General features: G+C 35.5%; 1 protein-coding gene across 1 annotated transcript in view; it reads left to right on the top strand.

Annotated features, from left to right (window-relative positions):
• Positions 1 to 24,088, top strand: part of PPFIA2 (protein tyrosine phosphatase, receptor type, f polypeptide (PTPRF), interacting protein (liprin), alpha 2) — a 485,860-nt gene that overhangs the window by 357,131 nt on the left and 104,641 nt on the right. The window contains exons 9-14 of the mRNA XM_014531636.1: positions 5,023 to 5,244; positions 11,795 to 11,941; positions 12,945 to 13,079; positions 19,755 to 19,838; positions 20,109 to 20,240; positions 21,977 to 22,039. Coding sequence (XP_014387122.1) covers positions 5,023 to 5,244; positions 11,795 to 11,941; positions 12,945 to 13,079; positions 19,755 to 19,838; positions 20,109 to 20,240; positions 21,977 to 22,039 — 783 coding nt within the window. The remainder of the gene's footprint in view (positions 1 to 5,022; positions 5,245 to 11,794; positions 11,942 to 12,944; positions 13,080 to 19,754; positions 19,839 to 20,108; positions 20,241 to 21,976; positions 22,040 to 24,088) is intronic.

The following is a 24,088-nucleotide window of genomic DNA, read 5'->3' as shown; positions in this document are numbered from 1 at the left end:
ATATAAACACACATACACACTACATTCTTTGTACTTGTCCATACCACATGCTTGTATGACTTTATGATGCTGATTTATATGTTCTGAATACAGGCAATATGGTAAAGAGTAGATGACCTAAACTTGGAATTCAAAGTTCTGCATTTTAATTTAGATCAGCTGTATGATTCTCAGTTTCTCCAAAAAATAAAAATTAGGGCACTAAATCCTAAATGTAATTTTTTAATTATGTAAAACATTTTTCAAAGTAAAAATTTGTTTTTAAAAAGTTTTATAGTTTCTAAAAATCACTGTATTTAGTTGATGGCAGAAAGTTCTCAATGTGAGGAGGTAGGGGTTATAGTAAAGCTTACATTTGCCTAGTTACTTGGAAGTAGTGTCCAGAGTTAGAAGCTATCTGTTATTATGACAAGAACCCTTAATATTATCCCTTAGTTATCACAAATTTGGACATAACTGCCTGGAAATTGGCTCTTACCTTCTTCCCTAAACCAGTTCTCAATTGCTGCCTAGTGATCAGAAACTGGCTTTTCCAGTTCAATGTGTAGTTAGTTGTGAGCTGCATAAAGGTCACTATCAATGTTTTCGAGAGTTGTGTCCATAAAAGCTGTCTAAAAGTTTGTTTTTCATTGGTTTCCCAATAATACAGTGCTACATGTATGTAGTATTGCACGCGTAGGGAGAGGGGCATAATTTAGGAAAGGCAGTTCCCTTCCCCTGAGAGCAATTCCTGGGGACATTCTCAGCTGTGATCCCTCAGCTAGTAACAATCTCACCAGAGAGAATAAAGATGTTGAAGAAGCATCTGTCAACCTACTGCAGTGTCCAAACAATGTTCTTATGTAGTTGTAATGTCTCTTATCATTTCATTAGATAATTAGAGGTTCAGTATCTGCAATAGTAAAGTTCAGTAATACCGTCAAAGTATTAGGGCTGTAGATCTGACTGACACCTTAAAATAGTATCTTAAATCTGACTCCGTCTTTTTTTGTCTGTTTTTCTCACTGTTTTTTAAAAATACATTTTTATTAATTTCAGAGAGGAAGGGAGAAGGACAGGGGGAGATAGAAACATCCATGATGAGAGAGAATCATTGATTGGCTGCCTCCTGCATGCCCCCTAATGAGGATCGAGTCCACTACCTGGGTATGTGTCCGTGACCAAATCAAACCTGGGACCCTTCAGTCTGCAGGCTGATGCTCTAGCCACTGAGCAAAACTGGATAGGGCTTTCTCACTGTTTTTACATTGTTTTCTGCTCTCCCCCTTTTCTCCTGTAGTCAGTTGCTCTTTTTTTGAGAGAGAGAGAGAGAGAGAGAGAGAGAGAGAGAGAGAGAGAGAAAGAATAGAATTACAGATTTGTTGTTCTACTTATTTATGCATTTGTTGGTTGTTTCATGTTTGTGCCCTGACCAGGGATAGAACCCACAATCTTGGCATATCAGTATGACACTCTAACCAACTGAGCTACCCAGCCAGGGACATAATATTTTTTTTAATTAAACCTTTTATTTGAGATCATGTAGGTTCACATGTGGTTCAAAGAAATAATGTATAGACATTCAGTACACCCTTTGCTCATTCCTAAATGATTTCATGAACTGTACAAATTGCACAATAAAAATCACAGGGCTATGGAGTAAAAATGATTTGCAGCACACATTAAAAACTTTACCAGTGACATAAAAAAGAGATATGAAACTAATCAAAATGGTAGCAGTTTTACCTATGTTACATGGTCAAGAATAGCATAAATACTATGATAAATAGACCTCTTTACCTTGAAAAAGACCTGAAGTTTGCTGATGGAATGGGTGACAAAAAGGTTATAGCTGTGAGTTATTGTGTGATGGTGGAAGGAAGGGTATCCGAAATCAGACAGAAATTTATAACACAGATGCAGAGTGTTGGTCTCTAAGCACACAGTGAACTGAGGTCAGTGCTAGATGTTTGGGGAAGGTGCATGTGTGTATTTTGTGTATTTCTACATTGATTGGTTCAGGTAGATGCAGTTTTCTGTATTTAGCCAGTGATTCTCAGAGATGAAAAAATGTATAAGAGGACACATAATTTACATATGTTCAAATTGTTTCTTAATATATCTATTGTGTTGGAACAAATTTATATTTTCCAAACAAGCATTATAGTGGAATTCATTGTACTTTTTTGTTGTTTCTTATTTTGTTAGTTCAACTTGGTTGGGCTCTTTTTCTCTTAGCACCATTTCTGTCTAATTGTTGCACTATTTTTGCCACAGAACTTCTTCAATGTGGCTAGGCTGTAGGCATGCTTTTGAAGACATGGGTCACACTTGCAGCCCCCTCAGAAAGGGAAAAGTCAATTTCCCTTTATTTAATTCTTTTCAGTCTTCTTTCCATAGGTTGTGTGCACTCATGACTTTTATTTTGATAGCAATATAGATATCAAGACTTTTCTATACTTTTGTTCTAGCTAAGTCACATTCACAGTGGGGACAACCTTCTTTAAAAGAAAATGTTGCATCAGTTCTTCATCTGAGTGTCATTGAAAATAAAACTTCCAGATGCACACAGGATCTTGAGTAAAAATATTACATGTTTTCTATCCCCTTACTTATTATTTAATATCTAGAGGCCCAGTGCATGAATTCATGCACATTGAAAGGAAATTAATTACAAGAAATATTTTAGAGGCTGGGGAGAGACCACAGGAGGGCTCCAGTCGTGTCCGGCCCGTCTTGCCCAATCCTGATCGGCTGGACCCTAGCAGCAAGTTAACCTACTGGTTGGAGCATCTGCCCCCTGGTGGTCAGTGCACATCATAGTGACTGGTCTAGTGGTCGACTGAGTGGTCGACCGATTGGTCAGACACAGCATATTAGGCTTTTATATAGATAGATAATATACTGTTACATAAATGTAATATTACTTCTAATATACTAGAGGCCCAGTGAATGAAATTTGTGCACTTGGGGGGGGGGAGTGGTCCCTCAGCCCAGCCTGTGCCCTCTCACAGTCTGGGAGCCTTTGGGGGATGTCCAACTGATAGCTTAGGCCTGTCCAGGGAGAAGGTCTAAGCCAGCAGTCAGACATCCTTAGTGCTGCCGCTGTGCTCACCAGCCATGAGCCTGGCTCAGGTGTTCTGGCTCAGGTCTTCTGGTCGTTCCACTGTTAGGTCGATTTGCATATTAGCCTTTTATTATATAGGATCTTATATATAACTAGAGGCCTGGTGCATGAAATTCATGCACTGGGGAGGGGAACCCCTTAGGGGGTTTCTGCCTGCCAGCTTAGGCCTGCTCCGTGGAGATCAGGCAGGCAGACATCCCTCTCAGAGTCCGGGACCCCTTGCTCCTTACTGCCTGCCTGCTCGCTGCTCCTTACCACTCGGCTCACTGCACCTTAGTGCTTCCACTACCATGGAGGCAGGAGAGACTCCCACCACCACCGCTGTGCTCGCCAGACATGAGCCCGGCTCCTGGCTGAGCAGCGCTCCTCCTGTGGAAGTGCACTGACCACCAGGGGGCAGTTCCTGCATTGAGTGTCTGCCCCCTGGTGGCCAGTGCGCATCATAGTGACCAGTTGTTCTGGTTGTTTGCTCTAATGGTTGCTTAGGCTTTTATTATATAGATTTATACCATAATAGCTGCCACTTACTAAATGTTTAGCATATGCCAGTGTTTTGTGTGAAGCCATGTATAATCTATATATATAAAACCCTAAGTGACCGGTCAACCAATCGACCGGTTGATCGATCGACCAGTTGCTATGACACACACTGACCACCAGGGGAAAGATGCTCAATGCAGGAGCTGCCCTCTGGTGGTCAGTGCACTCTCACAGCGGGAGCGCCACTCAGCTGACCGGTAGGTGCCAGACTCTGGGCTCACAGCTGGTGAGTGCAGCTGCAGCAGTGTAAGCCTCTCCCACCTCTGCAGCAGCACTATTGAGCTACTACATCCCTCTGGGGCAGTGGTCGGCAAACTCATTAGTCAATAGAGCCAAATATCAACAGTACAACAACTGAAATTTCTTTTGAGAACCAAATTTTTTAAACTTAAACTAAATAGGTAGGTACATTGTTATTAACTTAATTAGGGCCCTAAGGCTATTAGTCAACAGAGCCAAATATCAACAGTACAACAATTGAAATTTCTTTTGAGAGCCAAATTTTTTAAACTTAAACTATATAGGTAGGTACATTGTTATTAACTTAATTAGGGTACTCCTAAGGCTTAGGAAGAGCCACACTCAAGAGGCCAAAGAGCCGCATGTGGCTCGCGAGCCACAGTTTGCTGACCACGGCTCTGGGGGATGTAGGACTGCCAGTTTCGGCCGATCCCCACAGGCCAGGGCCTCTAGTAAATATATAATACCTTTCAGTTCCAATGCCTCTGTTAACCTCTTTGAAAATCACTGATTTACCTTTATATTCTAACTAGGGGCCTGGTGCATGGATTCATGCACCAGTGGGGTCCCTCAGCCTGGCCTGCACCCTTTTGCAATCTGGGACCGCTTGGGAGATGTAGTAGTGCGTGAAGTGGCAGGCAGCCAGGGAGGAACCTGAGCCCAGGCTGGGTACCGCACCGCTCCTACTTATCCCGACCCCACTACACCTGCCACCACCTGCTCAGGCACGCAGGGGGAGTGTCCACAGGAGAGGCTATTGCCTGTCGCAGCTGCGCTTGCCACCCATGAGCCTGGCATCTGGCGCCCATATGTCAGCTGAGCAGCACTCCTGCTGTGGGAGTGCACTGACCACCAGGGGGCAGCTCCTGCATTGAGTGTTTGCCCCCTGGTGGTCAGTGTGCATCATAGCTACCAGCTGGTGGTCTACTCATCCGGTCATCCAGTCACTTAAGCTTTTACATCTATATGTGTCAATTAAGAGTTCTTGTCAGAAACTTAGTTTTCCTCTTAAATTAACTCTTTTAGAGTTCTTATTTCTCAGTGTGAAAGCCATATCCATTTCATTTCTTTAAGTTTGTGAATTGTAAATTGAAGATGAGAAAATCCTAAGCACTGTGTCTTTTCTTTTCCTGCAGCGTTTGTCCAATGGTTCTATAGATTCAACTGATGAAACTAGTCAAATAGTCGAACTACAGGAATTGCTTGAAAAGCAAAACTATGAAATGGCCCAAATGAAAGAACGTTTAGCAGCACTTTCTTCCCGAGTGGGAGAGGTGGAACAAGAAGCAGAGACAGCAAGAAAGGATCTCATTAAAACGGAAGAAATGAATACTAAATATCAAAGGGACATCAGGGAGGTGAGTGATTAATAACGCTTTCAGTCTTTACTTCCTGAATGCTATCTCTGAGATGCTTTTTTTCCATAATATCCCCTGTGGTAATACTCTTTTCATCTCAAAAGACCATTATCTGGGATGTATTGTGTTAGTTATGAAACTTGTTCAATAAGGCAAATATTGTTTACTTCATCATCCCTTTAAATGTGTGGAAAGGAATTTTGATATCAAGTCTCAAATATAATAAAAAAAATTACAGTTTTTAAAGATTTTTTTAAAATTGTGGAGCTGTTCATTTTAAACAACCCTTGATATGAATATGTATAGTGAATTGTTATGCTCTTAGATATGGGACTACTCAAAGACATTTTAAAATGTCCCCTCTCATTTTTGGATTTGTCTATGAACTACTCAAAGACATTTTAAAATGTCCCCTCTCATTTTTGGATTTGTGTCTATGAATGTGAATGTGTATGCTTGTATGTACTAACTTTCCTTTTTCTATACATTCAGTTATTGCTAGACTTAACATCATTTTATCTACTCTTTAAAGAGAGTACTGGAAAGTTACTACAAAAGACACAATGATATGGTTTATTTGTAACATTGCCAAATCATCTTACTAGCTAAGGTGAAAAGTTTAGAAGTTTTTCACTTTCTCACTTTATTCGATTAAAAAGATGATACTTGTGGAAATTTTATTTTGTGACTTACTGTTTTCGTTTTTACATATTCATTTAAATAATTTATTTTATATCTTTTGTATATACTTAACTATTTTTATTGAAGTTTAACCTACTCTGTGTAGCCAGTTCTTTTCTTCCCATTTTATCTTCAGTTTATTTTACTCATACTTTTGCCTTCACTGTCCTATCCAAACTGTTCTTACCTACATTGTTCTTGACCTCCCTGTTGCTGAATCTAGGGACCACTTCTCAGTTCTCTGAAGCACTTGATCCAGTTCTCACTCCCTGGGGCACTTTTTCATTTGGCTAATAGCACACTGCACTCGCCTGATTTCCCTCCAGCCTGTTTACTACTCCCATTTCAGCCGCCTTTACTGGCTCAGCTTCCTGCCCAGTCATGGAGTGTCATCCTTTCTCCATCTACCTTTACTCCCCGAGTAAGTTCATGCATTCTCATGGCTCCGAAAACCACCTAGTGACTTATGACTCCCAATTTATATCTCCAGCTTATCCTTCTCTCCTGATTTCCTGATGCCTGTGTCTAAATGTCCCATGGGTCTCTCAAAATTAGATTTCTCAATATTGTTTTCCTGGTATTCCCCTAGGAAGCCAGGCTTACTCGAAGTCCTACACATCTGAACCGATGGCAACCCTATTATTGTTGCTCAGGCTAAAATCCTTGGAGCTGTCCTTGGTACCTCTCCTATTTATATTGCAAAGTCCTTGCAGTACCTACAAGCTATAGATACTGTCTGACCTCTTAGAACTCATCTTTTAATCTTTCATTTTATCCCTATCTGTTCAGTTAAGGGGGCCTCTTAAACAAGCCAGGCCTATTCTTTTACGCCTTCTTTTACCTCTGTCTTTTGCTCAAATGTTTTCTCAGTGAAGTGTTCCCTATCCATACTATTTACACATACACACCCTCCCTCTTTTCTCATTTTTAGTCACACAGCATTACTGCACCTGAAACAATTCATATTTTACTGATTTACTTGTTTATCATATGCCTTTCAACTAGGCATAAAAATTTATAAGGGATGTAATTTTTTGTTTTGTCTTGTTTTGTTTACTCCTCCATTTGAATCACTTGCATAACTATTGAGCATAGAATAGACACTCAAACATCTTTATTGGGACAATGAATATTTATAAATTTTTGATGTCAACATCAAAAGGCATGGATGAGATTAGAATAAGTCCTAAAACAATGTCTATTCTCGCAGAAGATGCATGATCTAGGAAGTGGTAGATTGCTCTACCACTGCACCAATAAAGATACTGTGCTCTCTATACCCTTATATGAATTAACAGTCTATAGATATGTCTCTTATCTTAACTCCTTCTCACAATCCAAACTCGGAGAACTTATAAAGTAAATAAATTTAACCTCTCCTTTATATCACTGATAAGGAATACTGAGATTTCTGGCCAATAAACGACCAAGGCAATTTCTTGAGCTTTTGCTCATTCTGTATTTGTTGATTTTCTTAGTCCTGGATATTTAGCTGTTTTCCTTTCATTTAATGCTCATCTATTTTATTCACACTTATTTAACCCAGTGTCACAGATGGAGCCCAGCATCACCAGCTCCCCCTTTCTTACTGCTGATGTAAAAATAGTTCCTTGATTCTAATAGTCTTTGAATGTAGGTGACAAAAAAATTTCAATCACCAGGTGCCAGGTGTTCTTTTATTGGGAAACCCTTCTCTTGTGTAAGCTGTTCTGCCTTTAGATGAATTATTTTAAAATATAACTATTCTTATCAGCTCTATCATTGCTATGTAGTTGTACTTTAGAAGAGTTTCATAAGAAAGGAATGTCTGTCATTATTCACCTTGGAAGGGAAGTTGCAAACACTAATGCTTTCAGAGCCAGACAGGCAGTGTAAATGTATGAAGTGCCAGGTGCAGGATAGTAGAAAGTGATAGAGTTAATGAAACCTGGACAAGGAGCCTACACTCTGCCCGACTTCCTGCATGCATCACGTGTGTGTGTGTGTGTGTGTGTGTGTGTGTGTGTGTAAGACACTGTGAAGGTCAAGTAAAATACTATCAGAAAGATTCATGTCACAGGCCACAGGCTCCTGGTTTGCTGCTCTGAATTTCTTGAGGACCAACCATGAAAACTATTTTAGGTGCATTAGATCTATGCAATAGAGAAGGTACTTGTCATTAGCCCACTTTTCTCAGGTGAATAATCTAAGGTTTTAGTGAGATGAAGTGACTTGTCCAAGGCCTATGCACTGACCTCCCCACTCCCTCAGGCCCCAGTACCAGGAAGACATAGGACAAGCCTGACTTCAAAACCTGTGATTTTGACACTTTGTTCAGCTTTCAAAATCAGTGAGATTCAGGCATTACTTCAGTGGTAGAAACTGTCCTAAAAATGCAGCTACAATATAATGGCCCCCTAAATGATCAGTCCCAATAAGCACATACTTAAAAAGGTATCATTTACTCACACTCATAGCCCCAGACTTAGCTTTTATTTTCCTGAATAATAATGCATTCTTGAACTGTGGTCACACAAAATCTACTAGATTGCAAATATTTTAGTAGAAAAAAATTAAGGTGATTTATCTTGCTACCTCTGCTAGCACAGTATGATTTACATATTGAATAAACAATAAATGGTTATCAAATTAAGAAAAAATTCTATAATAAGAAAAACTAACCATATAATTAAAACTGAAGTGTATTTTGCTTTGCATGTGAGAACAATCAAATATATCTGAAATGAATTATTTTAGTATGCTTCATTAATGCTTTCAAATATAGTTTTGTAATTCTTCTTTGTCAAGAAATAAGTCTATCGAAATTTATTTTGATTTGAAGTTTAGTTTTAGTTGCTTAACAAATTGATTGTGACCTACTAGAGTAGGGGGACTGGATCAAGGCATAGCACACATTCGGAAAGCACAAACTGCATTGTCCTTAGTGTTGGGAAAGTGTTTTTAAGAGCATCTATTATTGGATATCTTCAGGTGTTTGATCCAAAAGCACAGTCTGAAAGTTCAGCTAAAACCTATTTTTCCTGCAATGTTTGAAAATACAATGGTCAGAACAAATCAAGAAATCTACTAATATGCGAAAGAGTAGGGAAGTTATCTGTTAAAGCCTTAGTTCTCGAAAGTAAAAAAACAGGAAAAAAAAAGTAAACATAACAGAAGTTTAGCTCTCCACTTTTTAATCAGAGGGCTACTAATCAGGCATTGAATATAATATCACATTAAATATGTTGATATGCAAAGAGTTAGAATTTTTTGTGAAGTCTTTAAATTATATTTTATTTTACAAATAAAATCAGCTTACCTTTCCAACTTCTTATAAAAGCTCTTCAAAAGGTTGCTAAGTGATTAAATAAATTTTGTATTTTCTATTATCTGAAATATGGAATTGTATTCTTCACTTTACTAGAATACAATTCTAGGAGTTATATTTATTTGATATAATAAAATTCAGTTTATAAATAAACTTCAGGTCAAGAGATAATTGAATCTTTCATCTGTTTTTCTCCTTTTTTAGATAGCGTTTTCAGGGATGAAGAAAAGCTTTCTTTTTTAGAAATTCCAAGTGACACACAGGGAAAAGATATTTCTTGAACTTGTAAATTCAAAATTTATTTTTGTCAACACAGCCTACAGCTAAAAATTGAATCTCCCACATGAATCATTGACCCAAAATGTAAAACCAAAGTCACATACAATGATTCCTGCATTTAATGTGTGGCACAGCCATATCAGTTAATTGTAGGCATAATACCAATTAATAATAAAAGTTAGGCATTATTTATTAAGTGTGTTTTCTTCATGAGACACCATGCAAAGTATTTCAACATCACAGCAAACATACTACAACAACGTTTTATGGTAAGTGCCAATATCCCACCCCCACCCCCCAAAAAAGGAGGTTAAGCAATATTGCAATATTTACCTGATAACAAAGGTAAAATGCATCAAAAACTAGGATTTGCAGCAAGTATGTACTACTTGAGGATCCATGTTCTGAAGAAACATATCTATGCCTTTTACTAAATTTATTGCCATTAAATTTAGTGCAAATTTTATAGGTGCACTCTAGTTTCAGAATTTTCTCTTTGAGCTAAAACATTAGCAAGATATCCCAGAGTTCTGGATGAAAATGAAATTAACAGGATGCAATATTATATGTGCTCTGAAGAGATACCCTGCCATCATTAGACTAAAATTATATAAAAATAGTCAAAATTTAAAATAAAAGTTTTGCAAATAGTAACTGTTGTTTGGGATGGCTAAAATATAGGGTTGTGTACCTAATGTCAAAAAATATAATCTGGATTTTTTTTGCAAAATTGATGGATTACTTGGATTTTATACATTTGAACTTAATATTCACATAATTAAACAAGCAGTCTTTAATTGGGCCTTGAAGGTCAGCGGAACTGAGCTAAGCAAAGAAGTCAACAAGAATGAATTTCAGGTGGAAATGAAATCACAGAGTTTATTAGTTTCCTGAGGCTGTGGTAACAATTAGCATAAACTGGGTGGCTTAAAGCAACAGTAATTCATTTTCTCACAGTTTTGGAGACTATAAGTTCAATATCAGTAGGGCCATATTACCTCTGAAGGCTCTATCTAGAGAAGAATCTTTATTTGCCACTTCTAGCCTGGTGGTTGCTGAGATTCCTTGGTGTTCTTAGCTGGTCATAGTGTAACTACAATCTCTGCCTCCTTCTGAAGACTGCCCTTTTCTCTGTATGTCTCTGTGTCCCCAGATCTCCCTCTTCTTATTAGAACACAAGTCATTGGATTTAAGGCCCACACTAATGCTGTATGACTTCATCTTAACTTGATTACTTCTGCAAAACCTTATTTACAAATAACGTCAAATTCACAGGTCCTTGGTGGACATGAATTTAGGGGGGCTAATGAGGGGAACATGATTCATTCCAGTACATAGAGCTAGAGATGTGTCAGGTCATAAAGCTACTTCTTTTCTAGACTTTGTAGCTCAGATTTTACATAAAAGATGGAGTACAATATGCTCACACTGGCATTTAGAAATATCTCTTGGTCAGTAGGGTGGAGAATCAGTAAGCGGGAAAAAAAAAGACCAATAGCAAGATGACAGGTTAGGCTATTAAAGTGAGAATATTATGCTCAGTAAAATAAGCCAATCAGAGAAAGATAAATATCATATGATCTCACTTATATGTGGAATCTAAGGAACAAAAAAACTGATGAACAGAATAGATCCAGAGACATTGGAGCATGTAACACACTGACAAATCTCAGAGGGAAAGGGTGGGGGGAGGATGGTGGGAAGAGATTAACCAAAGAATTTATATGCATATATGCATAACCCATGGACAGACAATAGTGCAGTGAAGGTTTGGGGAGTGGGCTGGGCAGGAGTGGGGTAGAGGGAGTCAATGGGGAGCAAAAAGGGAGACATCTGTAATACTTTCAACAAAGACACATTCAATTAATTAATTAACCAACTAATTAATTAAAGTGAGAGTTAGGGTGGAGAAATTTTCAAGAATGATCCTAAAATCCTAGGGAGATTGGTGTCATTCCATAGCCAAGTAATACAAGAAGAGCTGATTTGTGGGTAGGCAGGGTGACTAAGGACAACATGAGTTTCATGGTAGATATGTATGTTCGCCATTGCATTCTCAGAGAAAGACAGCTTTCGGTTAACCCAAGATATAAGAAGAATTCAGACTGGTAATTTGGGAAAACTCACATGAAATCTTACATTCCTCTCGTGAAAGGAAATAAATTTATATTTACTTCAATAAAGCAATGGTTTTCATGGCTTAGTCTTTTATTTAAATAACAAGACAATAAGTTACACTGTCTGAGAATCTGATTTGAATTTTTTTTATTATTTTAATTGTAGGCCATGGCACAGAAGGAAGATATGGAAGAAAGGATCACAACCCTTGAGAAGCGTTACCTCAGTGCTCAGAGAGAATCTACCTCCATACATGATATGAATGATAAACTAGAAAATGAGTTAGCAAATAAAGAGGCCATCCTCCGGCAGGTTCAGTATCTCTGTGTTGTTTTTGTTCTGGTCCATGTGTGTGTTCTCACCATTCTCACAAAATGTTGAGTAAATTAAATATGTTATTTCTTCACAATCAATCATTCTCTAAAATTTAGAATGGTGTGAACTAAACATGTGGTTTTCAGTAGGTAATTTAGAAATTGTTCTTAATAATAATAAAAATAATGACTAAAATTTACTTTGGATCTAAACATGAACCAGAAACTGTGCTAAGTAGTTTACATGTATTACCTCACTTAAATCTAACCACCACCTGTGAAGTAAGCACAGTTATTATTCCGCCGACAGTAAGGTTCAGCGACATGAACATTTTCTCAAGGTCACACATCTGGTAGTTGCCAGAGTCTGTAATGGAAACTAGTCTACTTCACTCCAGAGCAGGAGTGGGCAAACTATAGTCTCTGAGACAAAACTATGGCTCTGCTTTGTAAATAAAGTTTTATTGAAACATAGTCATACCCATTATTTAATCATTGTCTATGACTGCTTTTGTGCTACAACAGTAGAATCAAAATGTTAGAACAGAAACTATATGGGACACAAAGTCTGAGATATTTACTACCTGGCCCTTCACAGAAAAATGTTTGCCAATCCCATCTTTTGAGCCTAACCATTATAGTACATTACCTCTCCCTCTCCAGACAATACTCTGACTTTCAATATTATGCTAATATGGTACATCAGAAGTGTAAGTACTGACTTGTATTCCATTTGTCCAAGTATATATTCACTGTTAACTTCTTTTCTTTTTGCTGCCATTGGTAAGAGCTTTTCTAAATTTTTTTAATGTGCTCAATTTTATTAAGGAATGTGGATAAGTAATATATAAAAAAACACGAGGGCAATGATCTTTTTGCACGGTAAGTGTGGCAGCTAATTTTAAATCTATGATAATGGCTGAAGTCCAAGCCCCCTAGTGAATGGGGTCTGCTATACTAACTGTGATCCTTTAAGTGTCTCTTTCACACCCCTGTTTCAGATGGAAGAGAAGAACAGACAGTTACAGGAACGACTTGAACTCGCGGAGCAGAAGTTGCAGCAGACTATGAGAAAAGCTGAGACCTTACCTGAAGTAGAGGCTGAGCTGGCTCAGAGAATTGCAGCCCTGACAAAGGTACTGCAATATAACACTTGGTCAGCTTAGATGTGCTCACATAAATGACTGGTAATCAAAATGAACCTGTAAAGATTTTCTTTAGTCTTTATGAAAATTAAGTTCATCTAATATTTATTACATTGGTTTCATATTTAGGTGAATTTTTCAAACTATGTATATCTTATTTATGCTGACATGAATGATTAACATATGATGTTAAACTGCAATATAACACTTGGTCAGCTTAGATGTGCTCACATAAATGACTGGTAATCAAAATGAACCTGTAAAGATTTTCTTTAGTCTTTATGAAAATTAAGTTCATCTAATATTTATTACATTGGTTTCATATTTAGGTGAATTTTTCAAACTATGTATATCTTATTTATGCTGACATGAATGATTAACATATGACTGTGATGATTCCCTTGCCTACTTAAACATTAACAAAAATAAAATTTTATGTCCTTATATTAATTTTCCATGGCAATATTTGCACATCAGAATAATTGCAATATAAACACATAATGATATTTAATATGTATATACATGAGACATATTTTAATATGCTAAACATAAATTGGTACAATAAATATAGGAAATATCATAGCAGTTGATTCATTTCTGACTATAGTAGAAAAGAATTTTTAGAATTTGGAAGTTAGATTTATAGCAGTCTAAGGTCTCCAGCCATTAAGTAGTCAGAGAGTGGTTTTAGTGGATACAATTTCTTCCGAACCAATTAAAATCCATAGTATTATATCACACATTTGAGTGAAATCATATGGTTCTTTACTTTTTCTGACTGACTTATCTCACTTAGCATAATATTCTTAAGTTCTATTCATGTTGTTGCAAATGGCAGTATTTTATCCTTTCTTATGGCTGACTAGTATTCCATTGTGTATATGTAACACATCTTCTTTATCCAGTGAATAATGCTTCAATGAACATAGGGGTGCATATATCTTTGCAAATAGATATTTTCGAGTTTTTCAGGTATATCTCCAGGAAAGGGATTGCTGGGTTGTGTGGTAGCTCTATTCTTAATTTTTTAAGGAATTGCCATACTACTTTCCATAGTAATTGTACCACTCTAAATTCCCACCAGCAGTGAATGAGGGTTCTCGTCTTTCCACACCCTCTCCAACACTTGTTCTTGCTTGTCTTATTGATAATGGCCACTCTAACAGGTGTGAGGTGGTATCTCATTGTAGTTGTGATTTGTCAGAGGGAGGGTGATGGGGGAAGAAGGGAGTTATGGTGACAAGAGAAGATTTGACTTTGGGTGGTGGGCACAGGGTGCAATATCTAGATCTTGTAAAATAGTAACTCATACCTGGGACCTATATGATCATGTCAACCAATGTCACCCCAATAAATTTAATTTAAAAGATATAAATAAAAGATAAATATTAAAAAGTAAAATAAAAGAAGGGAGTTATGGTGACAAGAGAAGATTTGACTTTGGGTGGTGGGCACAGGGTGCAATATCTAGATCTTGTAAAATAGTAACTCATACCTGGGACCTATATGATCATGTCAACCAATGTCACCCCAATAAATTTAATTTAAAAATATAAATAAAAGATAAATATTTAAAAATAAAATAAAATCTATAGTATTCTGAAGAATGTTCAATATTATCTACCAAGTTATAGCCATTAGATTCTGTAATTATCTGCATATTTTAGAATTCTGCAACCATTATAATGTTTAAAAAAACTACCCTTACCTTTCACTATCAAACGGAGATGACATTGCTTCAAAATATATATACATATCACTAAAATAAAAGTCCATATTTTTTACTAAAAGCATGTTTGACTTTTAATATCCATTGAAAATATACACATATTTTAGCTGTTCACACAATCATTACTGTGTGCTAAGTTGTCTCCTCCACTGCAAGTAAGTGGGTAAACTACAAGTTACAAATTCTGTCATTAGGGATTATTCAAAGCAATTGATGTGGCAATATAAGAGTAGGCACACATATTTGATTTCCTGCAAAAGTAAATAATTAAAGAGGAACAGTAAGCTGACACCTATTAATTAAAATAGGGAAGTCAATCGGGTAGAAAAAAAGCAAATGTTTGGCAATGAATTTCAGGGTTAGGAAATATTGGAATAGTTGGTTATCTATAGAGTATTTGAGTAACTAGCTGAACTAAACATTAGGTGATTAGGGTTATGTTACAATCTGGATCCTTCCATAGTCACGTACCATGCCATAAATTCCTGTGGCAATTCCAGAAATGTGTGATTTCTGATATAAAGATAAGTTTAACATTTAATTTAAATATCTTTTCTAAATTATATCAAAATGTGCAAATATATTAATAGCATTCTATTTTTTCTTGTGAAGATATTTTCAATTACTATATTATGGATTGAGATATGTACAATTAGTCTTCTTATCTGAGGAACCCAAAAAACTTTTATAAAGAGTTATTTTATTGAATTGAATTATGTTAGTGGCAATTTGGTGGCTAAATAATAAAAAATAACTTTTGTAAAATTTTAGTGTAAAATAATCATCAATATTATCCTGCATAAAATACAAGAAAGTTTGGAATCTCTTCCAATCAAACACAATTTAAAATTCAACATAAAAATGCCCCAAATTTAACCTCTGATAGACTGAAAATAAAACATAATTTAAAAGGCAATATTTTACATATGAAAATTTACATTAAATATTCATGAGCATTCTTAATTTAGAATAGTTTTTAACTTGAAATATGTGTCTCGCCTTTTTTGCCTTTCATTTTATTCTCTTGGGCTCTTACTTTGATACATATATTCACTTGTGTACCCAAATTATTTCCTCAGTTTACTCCGACCTCATAATATATTGCTGAAATTTCATTTCTTCTGGACCCTTTTGATTTCTTCTTTTTACAGTAGAGTTTTATTCTTCTGAAAAAGTGTTAAAAATGCTAGAATTTACTCTGCTTCTCCTTCTCACTGATTTCTCTTCTGGCTAACTCTATATCAACAACATTTCAGATATACCATTTTCAGATGATTGCTGCATTTAATCCATCATACATGCTCCTCTAGTGCTGAGATTTTTATCAAAACACTTCCTCTGCAACATTTTTATAATATTTGAAGATCATTCTTTCATATGTTCCCCCAAGATTTATGGCCACAACAATCATACTTTTTCTTGCCTTCTGTTCTCAAGACCATTAGGGAACATCTCTAGAATTTGCTTTATTTATTTATTTTTTGAATTTCAATTTGTTTTTATTATCTCACTATTATTGATCATCATAGTCTTTTTCTAGTTCTTAATATTTTTGACTATTCACAAAAATAAAATATTTTTGCCTATTTTAAACCTAGGCTCCTCGCTCCTATATTTTGAATGGTATTCTTAACAATCCCACAGACATTTTATTTGGCCTATATATTTTTCTACTTTTATTATTAGCTGCCTATTTTTTTCCCTTCTCTTTGGTTCCCCGCTCTGTAACTTTCGCTTCTTCTCCATTTCCAAATATATCCACACTCTTCCCAAAACTGCTTCTGCCTGTGTGATTTTTTTTCCTGAATCTTTAGCTCATTTGGAACTGTCCTGTCCCACATTAAAGAGTGAACAGAAGATAAATTCTATATCCCATCAAGGAATGTAAAAAATAGCAGATTGTTCTTATGTGATACTGGTGTTCACAACAATTGCTTAAGCTGCAGTCTTTACAAGGCTAAGGTGAACATAAATCAACAGTGGTTGAAGTTGATCCCAGTGTCTGTTCAGAAATGATGTCTGAATTTATTCTTTGGTTGGTAGGGGTATCTTTCCGTGTGTGTATCCACACTCTTCCCAAAACTGCTTCTGCCTGTGTGATTTTTTTTCCTGAATCTTTAGCTCATTTGGAACTGTCCTGTCCCACATTAAAGAGTGAACAGAAGATAAATTCTATATCCCATCAAGGAATGTAAAAAATAGCAGATTGTTCTTATGTGATACTGGTGTTCACAACAATTGCTTAAGCTGCAGTCTTTACAAGACTAAGGTGAACATAAATCAACAGTGGTTGAAGTTGATCCCAGTGTCTGTTCAGAAATGATGTCTGAATTTATTCTTTGGTTGGTAGGGGTATCTTTCTTTCCGTGTGTGTGTGTGTGTGTGTGTGTGTGTGTGTGTGTGTGTGTGTGTAGGAGGTAAACCTCATTTAAGATTTTTAGAAAATCAGAAGTATAACTTTGGAGAAAACTTAAAATTTGGCTTTTGTGAGTATAAACACAATTAACTAATAAATACTTTTGGCTCCCAATCTTGTTATTTGTGATGTTTACTTCTTTAATTACAATCCATATTCCTTCATCAAGGGGTATTTTATTCATTTTTAGTACAAGTAAAAAGATCAGCAATGACATAGATATATAAACATGACAGAATTCTCATTCATTCTCTGAAGTGAATTTTGACAATGTTTTGGTGTATTTTCATTATTTAAGATAGAAACAGGTAGAAGTTTTAAGTACCTTGAAAGACCTACCAGACTTGTGTTTTTGAAGATACAGTTTTGGAAGTTGAAATGTTCATGTCTTGACTATCTTGAATCAGTCCCCTGATTAATTTTCATACCACTGTCTGTTAAATTATATTTTTAAAAATTACAAATACCTTTATGAATTTAGATTATATAATTTCAATAACATTTTGACCCACTAACTGTATTCTTGATTTAATTCTAAGTTTTAAATGCTATTATAAAATCATTTGTGACATTTGGAGACTATGATAGCTTTCTGTGTTGCTTCTGCTTAGAATTTGAAGAGAAAATTTGGTTAATGTTATTTCTTCATTATTTCTCATATTTATGAAATAAGGGTATCAGAAGGAAAATTAAAAACTATAAATGTTGAACTATAACTTGTGTAAGCACTCCAGTTAAATGTTAAATGTTATTTGATAGATTAAGTTGCAATTTATTATACACAATAGTACATATGCATGTGAACCAATACATGAATAGGTGACTATTTGTTTTCAGATACTGAATGATATATTTATATATAGTCCTATATTTGCATACAGTAAGTTTCACTGTTTTAGAATAAATATATAAATGTAATAGAATATGGTCTAGAGTTGAATTTTGTTGTCCTGACATAGGTTACTTTTAATGTTATAATTACTTAAGAAGTTGTAATTATCATGAACATGTTGATGTAACTTTACGTGTAACCTGTGTATAACATACTAATACAATTCAGCTATCAGCAATGTCACATGTGTTCAATAGTCTGCGTCTGTGGTAACCTGGCAATCACCTCTAAGACATGTAACTAACCTTGGCACTGGGGAAACTTTAGCTCACAAAGGCAAGATGCTGCCTATATACATTAGGGCACTATTTTGTTTCCATAGCAACAAATCAATGCAGAAACAGTTTTGGAGTGGTCACTAGTGCCATTCAGGAGAGTTCACAAATAATTTTTCTTGTCCTCGCAGTATTATTGTCACCTCGATAATTTGAGAACTTCATAATACTCATTTAAAAGTTCAAATTAAGACTATCCCTGAGGACACACAGACATAATGTGTATTTCGAGAACACAAGTCATTTTGCTGCTGTTGCTGAGGAAACCCAATCCTGCTTGAATTGATTATACTACTAATAATTAACCCTATGGCTTAGCTTTTCTCTGATTTCTACAGAGTTGAGCTTATAACAAATTTTATTCCAAATTTATTTCATCAGAGTGATTGCCTTAGCATATTCCTCAACATTGAGACACATTGTTTCCATTTTTAAGTAATACGATAAACAAACAAGCAAACCAAAATACCAAACTTTTAACAATCTATCGAGATATATTCTAGTGTTTGGTTTCTCATAATTCCAATTATTACATGACTCTTTCGGAGTTGCTTTAATTCATTCTGTAGTAGTCTGTCATCGCCAGCCATCACTAACCTTCCATACCTTAGGTTGGTAGCTTTTTATTTGAACATACCATTGTTTTTCAATTATAACCATCAACTGCATTACGTTCACCTGATACCAGTGTAGATCTTTCCACATAAAGTTCTGTCTATTAAAATAGTAAATTTGCCGTCACGCTTTTCTTTTAAGCATTCTGTGCTGTGTTCTGTTCGGTGTCAGTGTCTTTAGTTCTGATTTTTCTATTTTGTCCCTCTCCTTTTCCTTGACTTGTTAGTCTGATCCAACCTCTTCTACCTCATCTGATGATTATCAATATGTTATGGAAGCTAAACTACAAGAAATGATCTCCATACGTAGGAAGGTAGTCCTACTGGACTTTACTTTCTATTGCTAAATAGAATCCATCTAAGTTTTTCTTTTCATTTATTAAAATTATGTTACTTTTATTTATTGATAATCGACCATCTGTGCAGTTCAGTGCTTCAGGAGCTTAAGATTGGACAATGGCAGGTTTGTGTTCAAACCATGCACAGTCTGCATGTTACATTTGGCTGATTTCATTGCTCATAAATAACTCCAATGTTTTGCTGATGCTTGGATGTAACAGGCCTTTGTAGCTGACACATTTCAAGCAATGCTGTTCAGCTGCCTGTTTAACGAAAGTTTATTTTTGAAAACTACATTTGCGGTTGGTAGTAGCTTGCTTTACATTTTATTTCAGTTTATTTAGAGGAAATGTGTTCATCAAGTCTTACATGTCAGGTGCATTCTTCATATTTCTTAACAGGCTGAAGAGAGACATGGAAATATTGAAGAACGTATGAGACATCTGGAAGGTCAACTTGAAGAGAAAAATCAAGAACTTCAAAGAGTATGTCTATTAAGCACCTCTACCTCAATGATCAGTTTATGGATTTATATTCTACATACAAAAAAATGAACGTTTTTCGTGATCATGGGTTGTATTTAAAAAGTTATGGATTTGCCGTGTGCACTTTAAAAAAATTAAGTTTCTAACAATTTGATCAAAATCAATATAAAATTAAATCCATTTTTAAAACTACAGAAAATGTAAAAATAAACCCAGAGACTTATTTAATGATTTTATGTCAAATTTATTTATTTTTTTCTTGCATGTAAGGCTAGGCAAAGAGAGAAAATGAATGAGGAGCACAACAAAAGGTTATCCGACACCGTGGACAGACTTCTGACTGAGTCCAATGAACGCTTACAGCTACACTTAAAGGAGAGAATGGCTGCTCTAGAGGAGAAGGTAACATGGCAGTAGAGTGGAATCACGTGAACATTTCACAGAGTTCTTGTGCTCACGTTTGTTTTGTACCAGCTGGAGTCATTACATTGATCAGATGATTCATTGACTTTCCTTAATTAAAAAAAAGAATGTTCTTAGAAGAGAATGAACAGTTTCTGTAAAAATGTATAAAATCAATTTTTATTTATTTTAATTTTTTATTTCTTTTTTATAAGATCGATTTTTTAAATGAATAAAAATTATTTATAGTATATAAATTTTGCATATTAATGTGATCATCTGAGACAATTGTGTTAAATGTGCTGCACTTTTGTGTTAAAAATATTTCATTTGTCCTTTGGTATGCAAGGAAGAAGAGTGATAAGACAAAAATAAATACGTTGGGGGTGTGCAAGGAAGCTTGTTTTGAATTATTCAAATGTTTTAAGTAACTGAATCTATCACTGGTCTAAAAGCCAGACTGTGGGTGAGCTTAATGTCAATCTCAGTACAGAATTTAGGCTTGCAATATATCTAGCTACATTGTTTTTTTAAAAATGCTTCTGTACAGTCTGCAATTTCATTCACATTTACATATGTCTCATTGACAGCAGGCAGCTTCCAAACCAGCAAGAGTTATATGAGCTGGTTTCCAATTCCAAGGCATAAACAAAAGTAGAGGATAAAACCTAGGTGCACAAATCATTTTGGAAATTTAGATTGAATGCCAGCACTACTTAAGCTAGACATTTTCCCCTGCATCATCCAATAAACCAAAATAGAAAAAATAGGTTTCGATAAAATGTTAAAGTATTTTGATTAATTTACCCATTAGGGAGTCATAAGGCATGACTTCTTCCCATTCAACTCCAAATGCATGGACTATGCCAATTACTACACTCTTGGTTTAATTGAACTCTGTAAACTTGAAAACCATACATGGTTTTAAATCACTCTTTGTAGTACTATAAGAACATTATAAAGCTTATAACACTAATACTTTTATAGCAAGGATTTTTTAAAAATATCTATAATGCAACTTATGTTCACATGTTATGATGTGTAACATCAGTTTTTTAAATCACTAAAATTTTGCTCTATTTCTCTAAAAAAGTAACTATCACAGAAATTGATAATTCTGCATTTGAAATAGAATTCTAGAAATTGAACATTTAAAAAATGGACTGGGAGGAGTGGGGGAAAGGTGGGAAAATGGGAGATATCTGTAATACTATCTATATTATAAAAACCCAGTGGCCCTAATGCCGTAACAACCAAAGACCAGCGTGGGTGGGTGGGACTTTGAGCAAGGTGGGGCGGCAGGCAGGCGGGCGGGGCTTTAAATAAATAAATAAAAATATGATCTTATCTTTGCTTGTTTTTTCAGATAATAAAAATAATCTGAATTCTTTATCAACAATACCTCTGGACAATATTGACCTTTTTCTTATTTGAAGAGTAACCTAATTATTTCAAATTTTACAGTGACTGAGAGGATGCACACAAAAATATAAAGATAATATTCAGTCCATTTGTCCATTCAAATGTTACAAAGTATCCCATTTAAAGTTGTATTTCTCAAAATGTTAAGGTGTAATGTCTAAAGGTTCCATTGAAACTTGGTTTTCAAGGAAATCAATAAATAAATGCAGAAAAAATTGATGAAGAAGGTTCTTGAGTGATAAAAATAGTTTATATATTTAATTATTTTCTGTTTAGTTTGTTAATTATTTCTGTTTTTCTTTCCTCTTCTGTAGAATGTTTTAATTCAAGAATCAGAAACTTTCAGAAAGAATCTAGAAGAATCTCTACATGATAAGGTATTATGGAAACTTACATTTTGCCTATTTTTCTATTTCACATTGGTGAACGTTTTATAAAATAAATTTCAACAGAAATAATTTTAAGATGCCTTCTTTTTAAAACAATTTTAAATTTTATAATATACATACAAAGAGATTATATATATTGGGAGAGCTTGATGAATTTTTACAAACTAAACACACTAAAAATCATCATTCTGGAAGCCCCCCTCTCATTAACATATAATCACTACTCAAATACTAAAGGGTAATCACTATCTTGACTTCTTAAAGAAAAACATTAATTTTTGACTTATTTGTGCTTTATATAAATGGAGTAAAAATGTATACATTAATTTGTGTCTAATTTGGGATATCATTTTAGAAGAAATATATTAAATACCTATTATGCATATGAATTATAAGTTATATATTTTCAATCATGAGTCTAGTTCCAAAGTAGCTGAAAATTTTAATTGAGGAAAGAGAACACACCTTTGACAAAGCAATGGGTTGCAAATTAGCAGATGCTGAGTGTCAAATTAGTGAAATAGACAATAATAACTACAGGCAGGAAAGATCACCATACATTCCTGCTATAAAGAAGTCTTCAGGGAAGTGGGACTTGACTAAAACTTTAAGAAAAGGTAGGACTGTGTTGCAAGCCTTTTGAATACAGAACATGTAGCATGATTGCAGGTGCTTGGTGGGGGAGGGTGTGAGAAGTGAATTTTATTTCTTAAATAATAATAGGCATATGGTTCAGCTGGAATCATTACTCCAGTTGTAAGATATGTGGCAGAAGAGGAAGATCAGGGCCACATTATGAAATGTTTTAAAAATTGTGATTGCTAATATATCTTTGGTCTCCTTCATTAGCCTGTAAAATTCTTGTTAGCAATTTTGTCCTAATTTTATTTTATTATTTGGCAGAAGCAAATGAATAGTGTAAAATTACTAACTTTTGAAATGACCTATAAATGTGTATTGAACAAAAGATGGAAGGATAGAAAGAGAGAAGGGAGAGAGAGAGAGAGAGAGAGAGAGAGAGAGAGAGAAAGAGGAAGTGAAGGAAATGAGGAGGAAGGACGGACAAAAGTATGGCATAAGAAAGGTATTTTAAAACTTAAAAGAATAAAGATAATAGTGAACAAAGAGATTAACCAGTGAATTTATGTACATACTAGAAGCCCAGTGCATGACATTCGTGCATTGGGCAGGGGTGGGGAGGGGCGGGGCGTTCCTCAGCCCGGCCTGTGCCCTTTCACAGTCCAGGAGGAGAGGGTGGACGGGGGGAAGTAAATGGGGAAAAAGGAGACCTATGTAATACTATATGTAATACTTAAAAAAAAAAAAAACTTTTCGGTCTCACAGTCTGTGTACACAATCTCCGAAAAGATAGATCTACTAGAGCAGTATAATATGATGCTTAGAATATAACATCAGATTCTCTTTGAAGTAGTTGAGAATGTCTACATGGGGAGAGATGACATTTCTTCAGGCAGATATATCCTTATATAGAGAAGGGTAGGACAGAGAAGAGAGCCTATGTAGTAGCATAGAGAAAACAAAGATGGTTGATTTGCTGTATCATCAGAAGTTTGCTGAGACTGGTATGTGTGTAAAAATAACTAGATTTTGACCAGATTGTAAATTTTGGACTTGATCCTGTTATGCAGTATTATGTTATTCAAAACTCTGTGTGTTCCTGGCAAGATATCCAGAACCTACTCCCTCACCACCACCCTACCCAAGCCTTGTAGCATCAGCAATCTGCCTAAGCAACCAGCAGTACTAATCACTCCATGCTTCCCATCCTTGTTCATGTCAATTGCCAGAAGAAGCAAATTCATGTCATACTTCATTTCTGAATATCATCTCATACAGCCAAGCATATTTCCTAATCTAACCATATTTCCTATAACTACTGAAATTTCACTCATCTACACTAATAAAAGAGAAACATGGTAATTGGCGTACGACCGCTACCCTTCCCATTGGCTAATCAGTGAGTATATGCAAATTAACTGTCAGCCAAGATGGCGGCCGGCAGCCAGGCACTGAAGC

The sequence above is a fragment of the Myotis brandtii genome, unplaced genomic scaffold (genome assembly GCF_000412655.1).
Source record: "Myotis brandtii unplaced genomic scaffold, ASM41265v1 scaffold82, whole genome shotgun sequence".
NCBI classification, from domain to species: domain Eukaryota; kingdom Metazoa; phylum Chordata; class Mammalia; order Chiroptera; family Vespertilionidae; genus Myotis; species Myotis brandtii.
The sequence above is the reverse complement of the archived record's forward strand: the minus strand, read 5'-3'. Positions and strand labels throughout refer to the sequence as shown.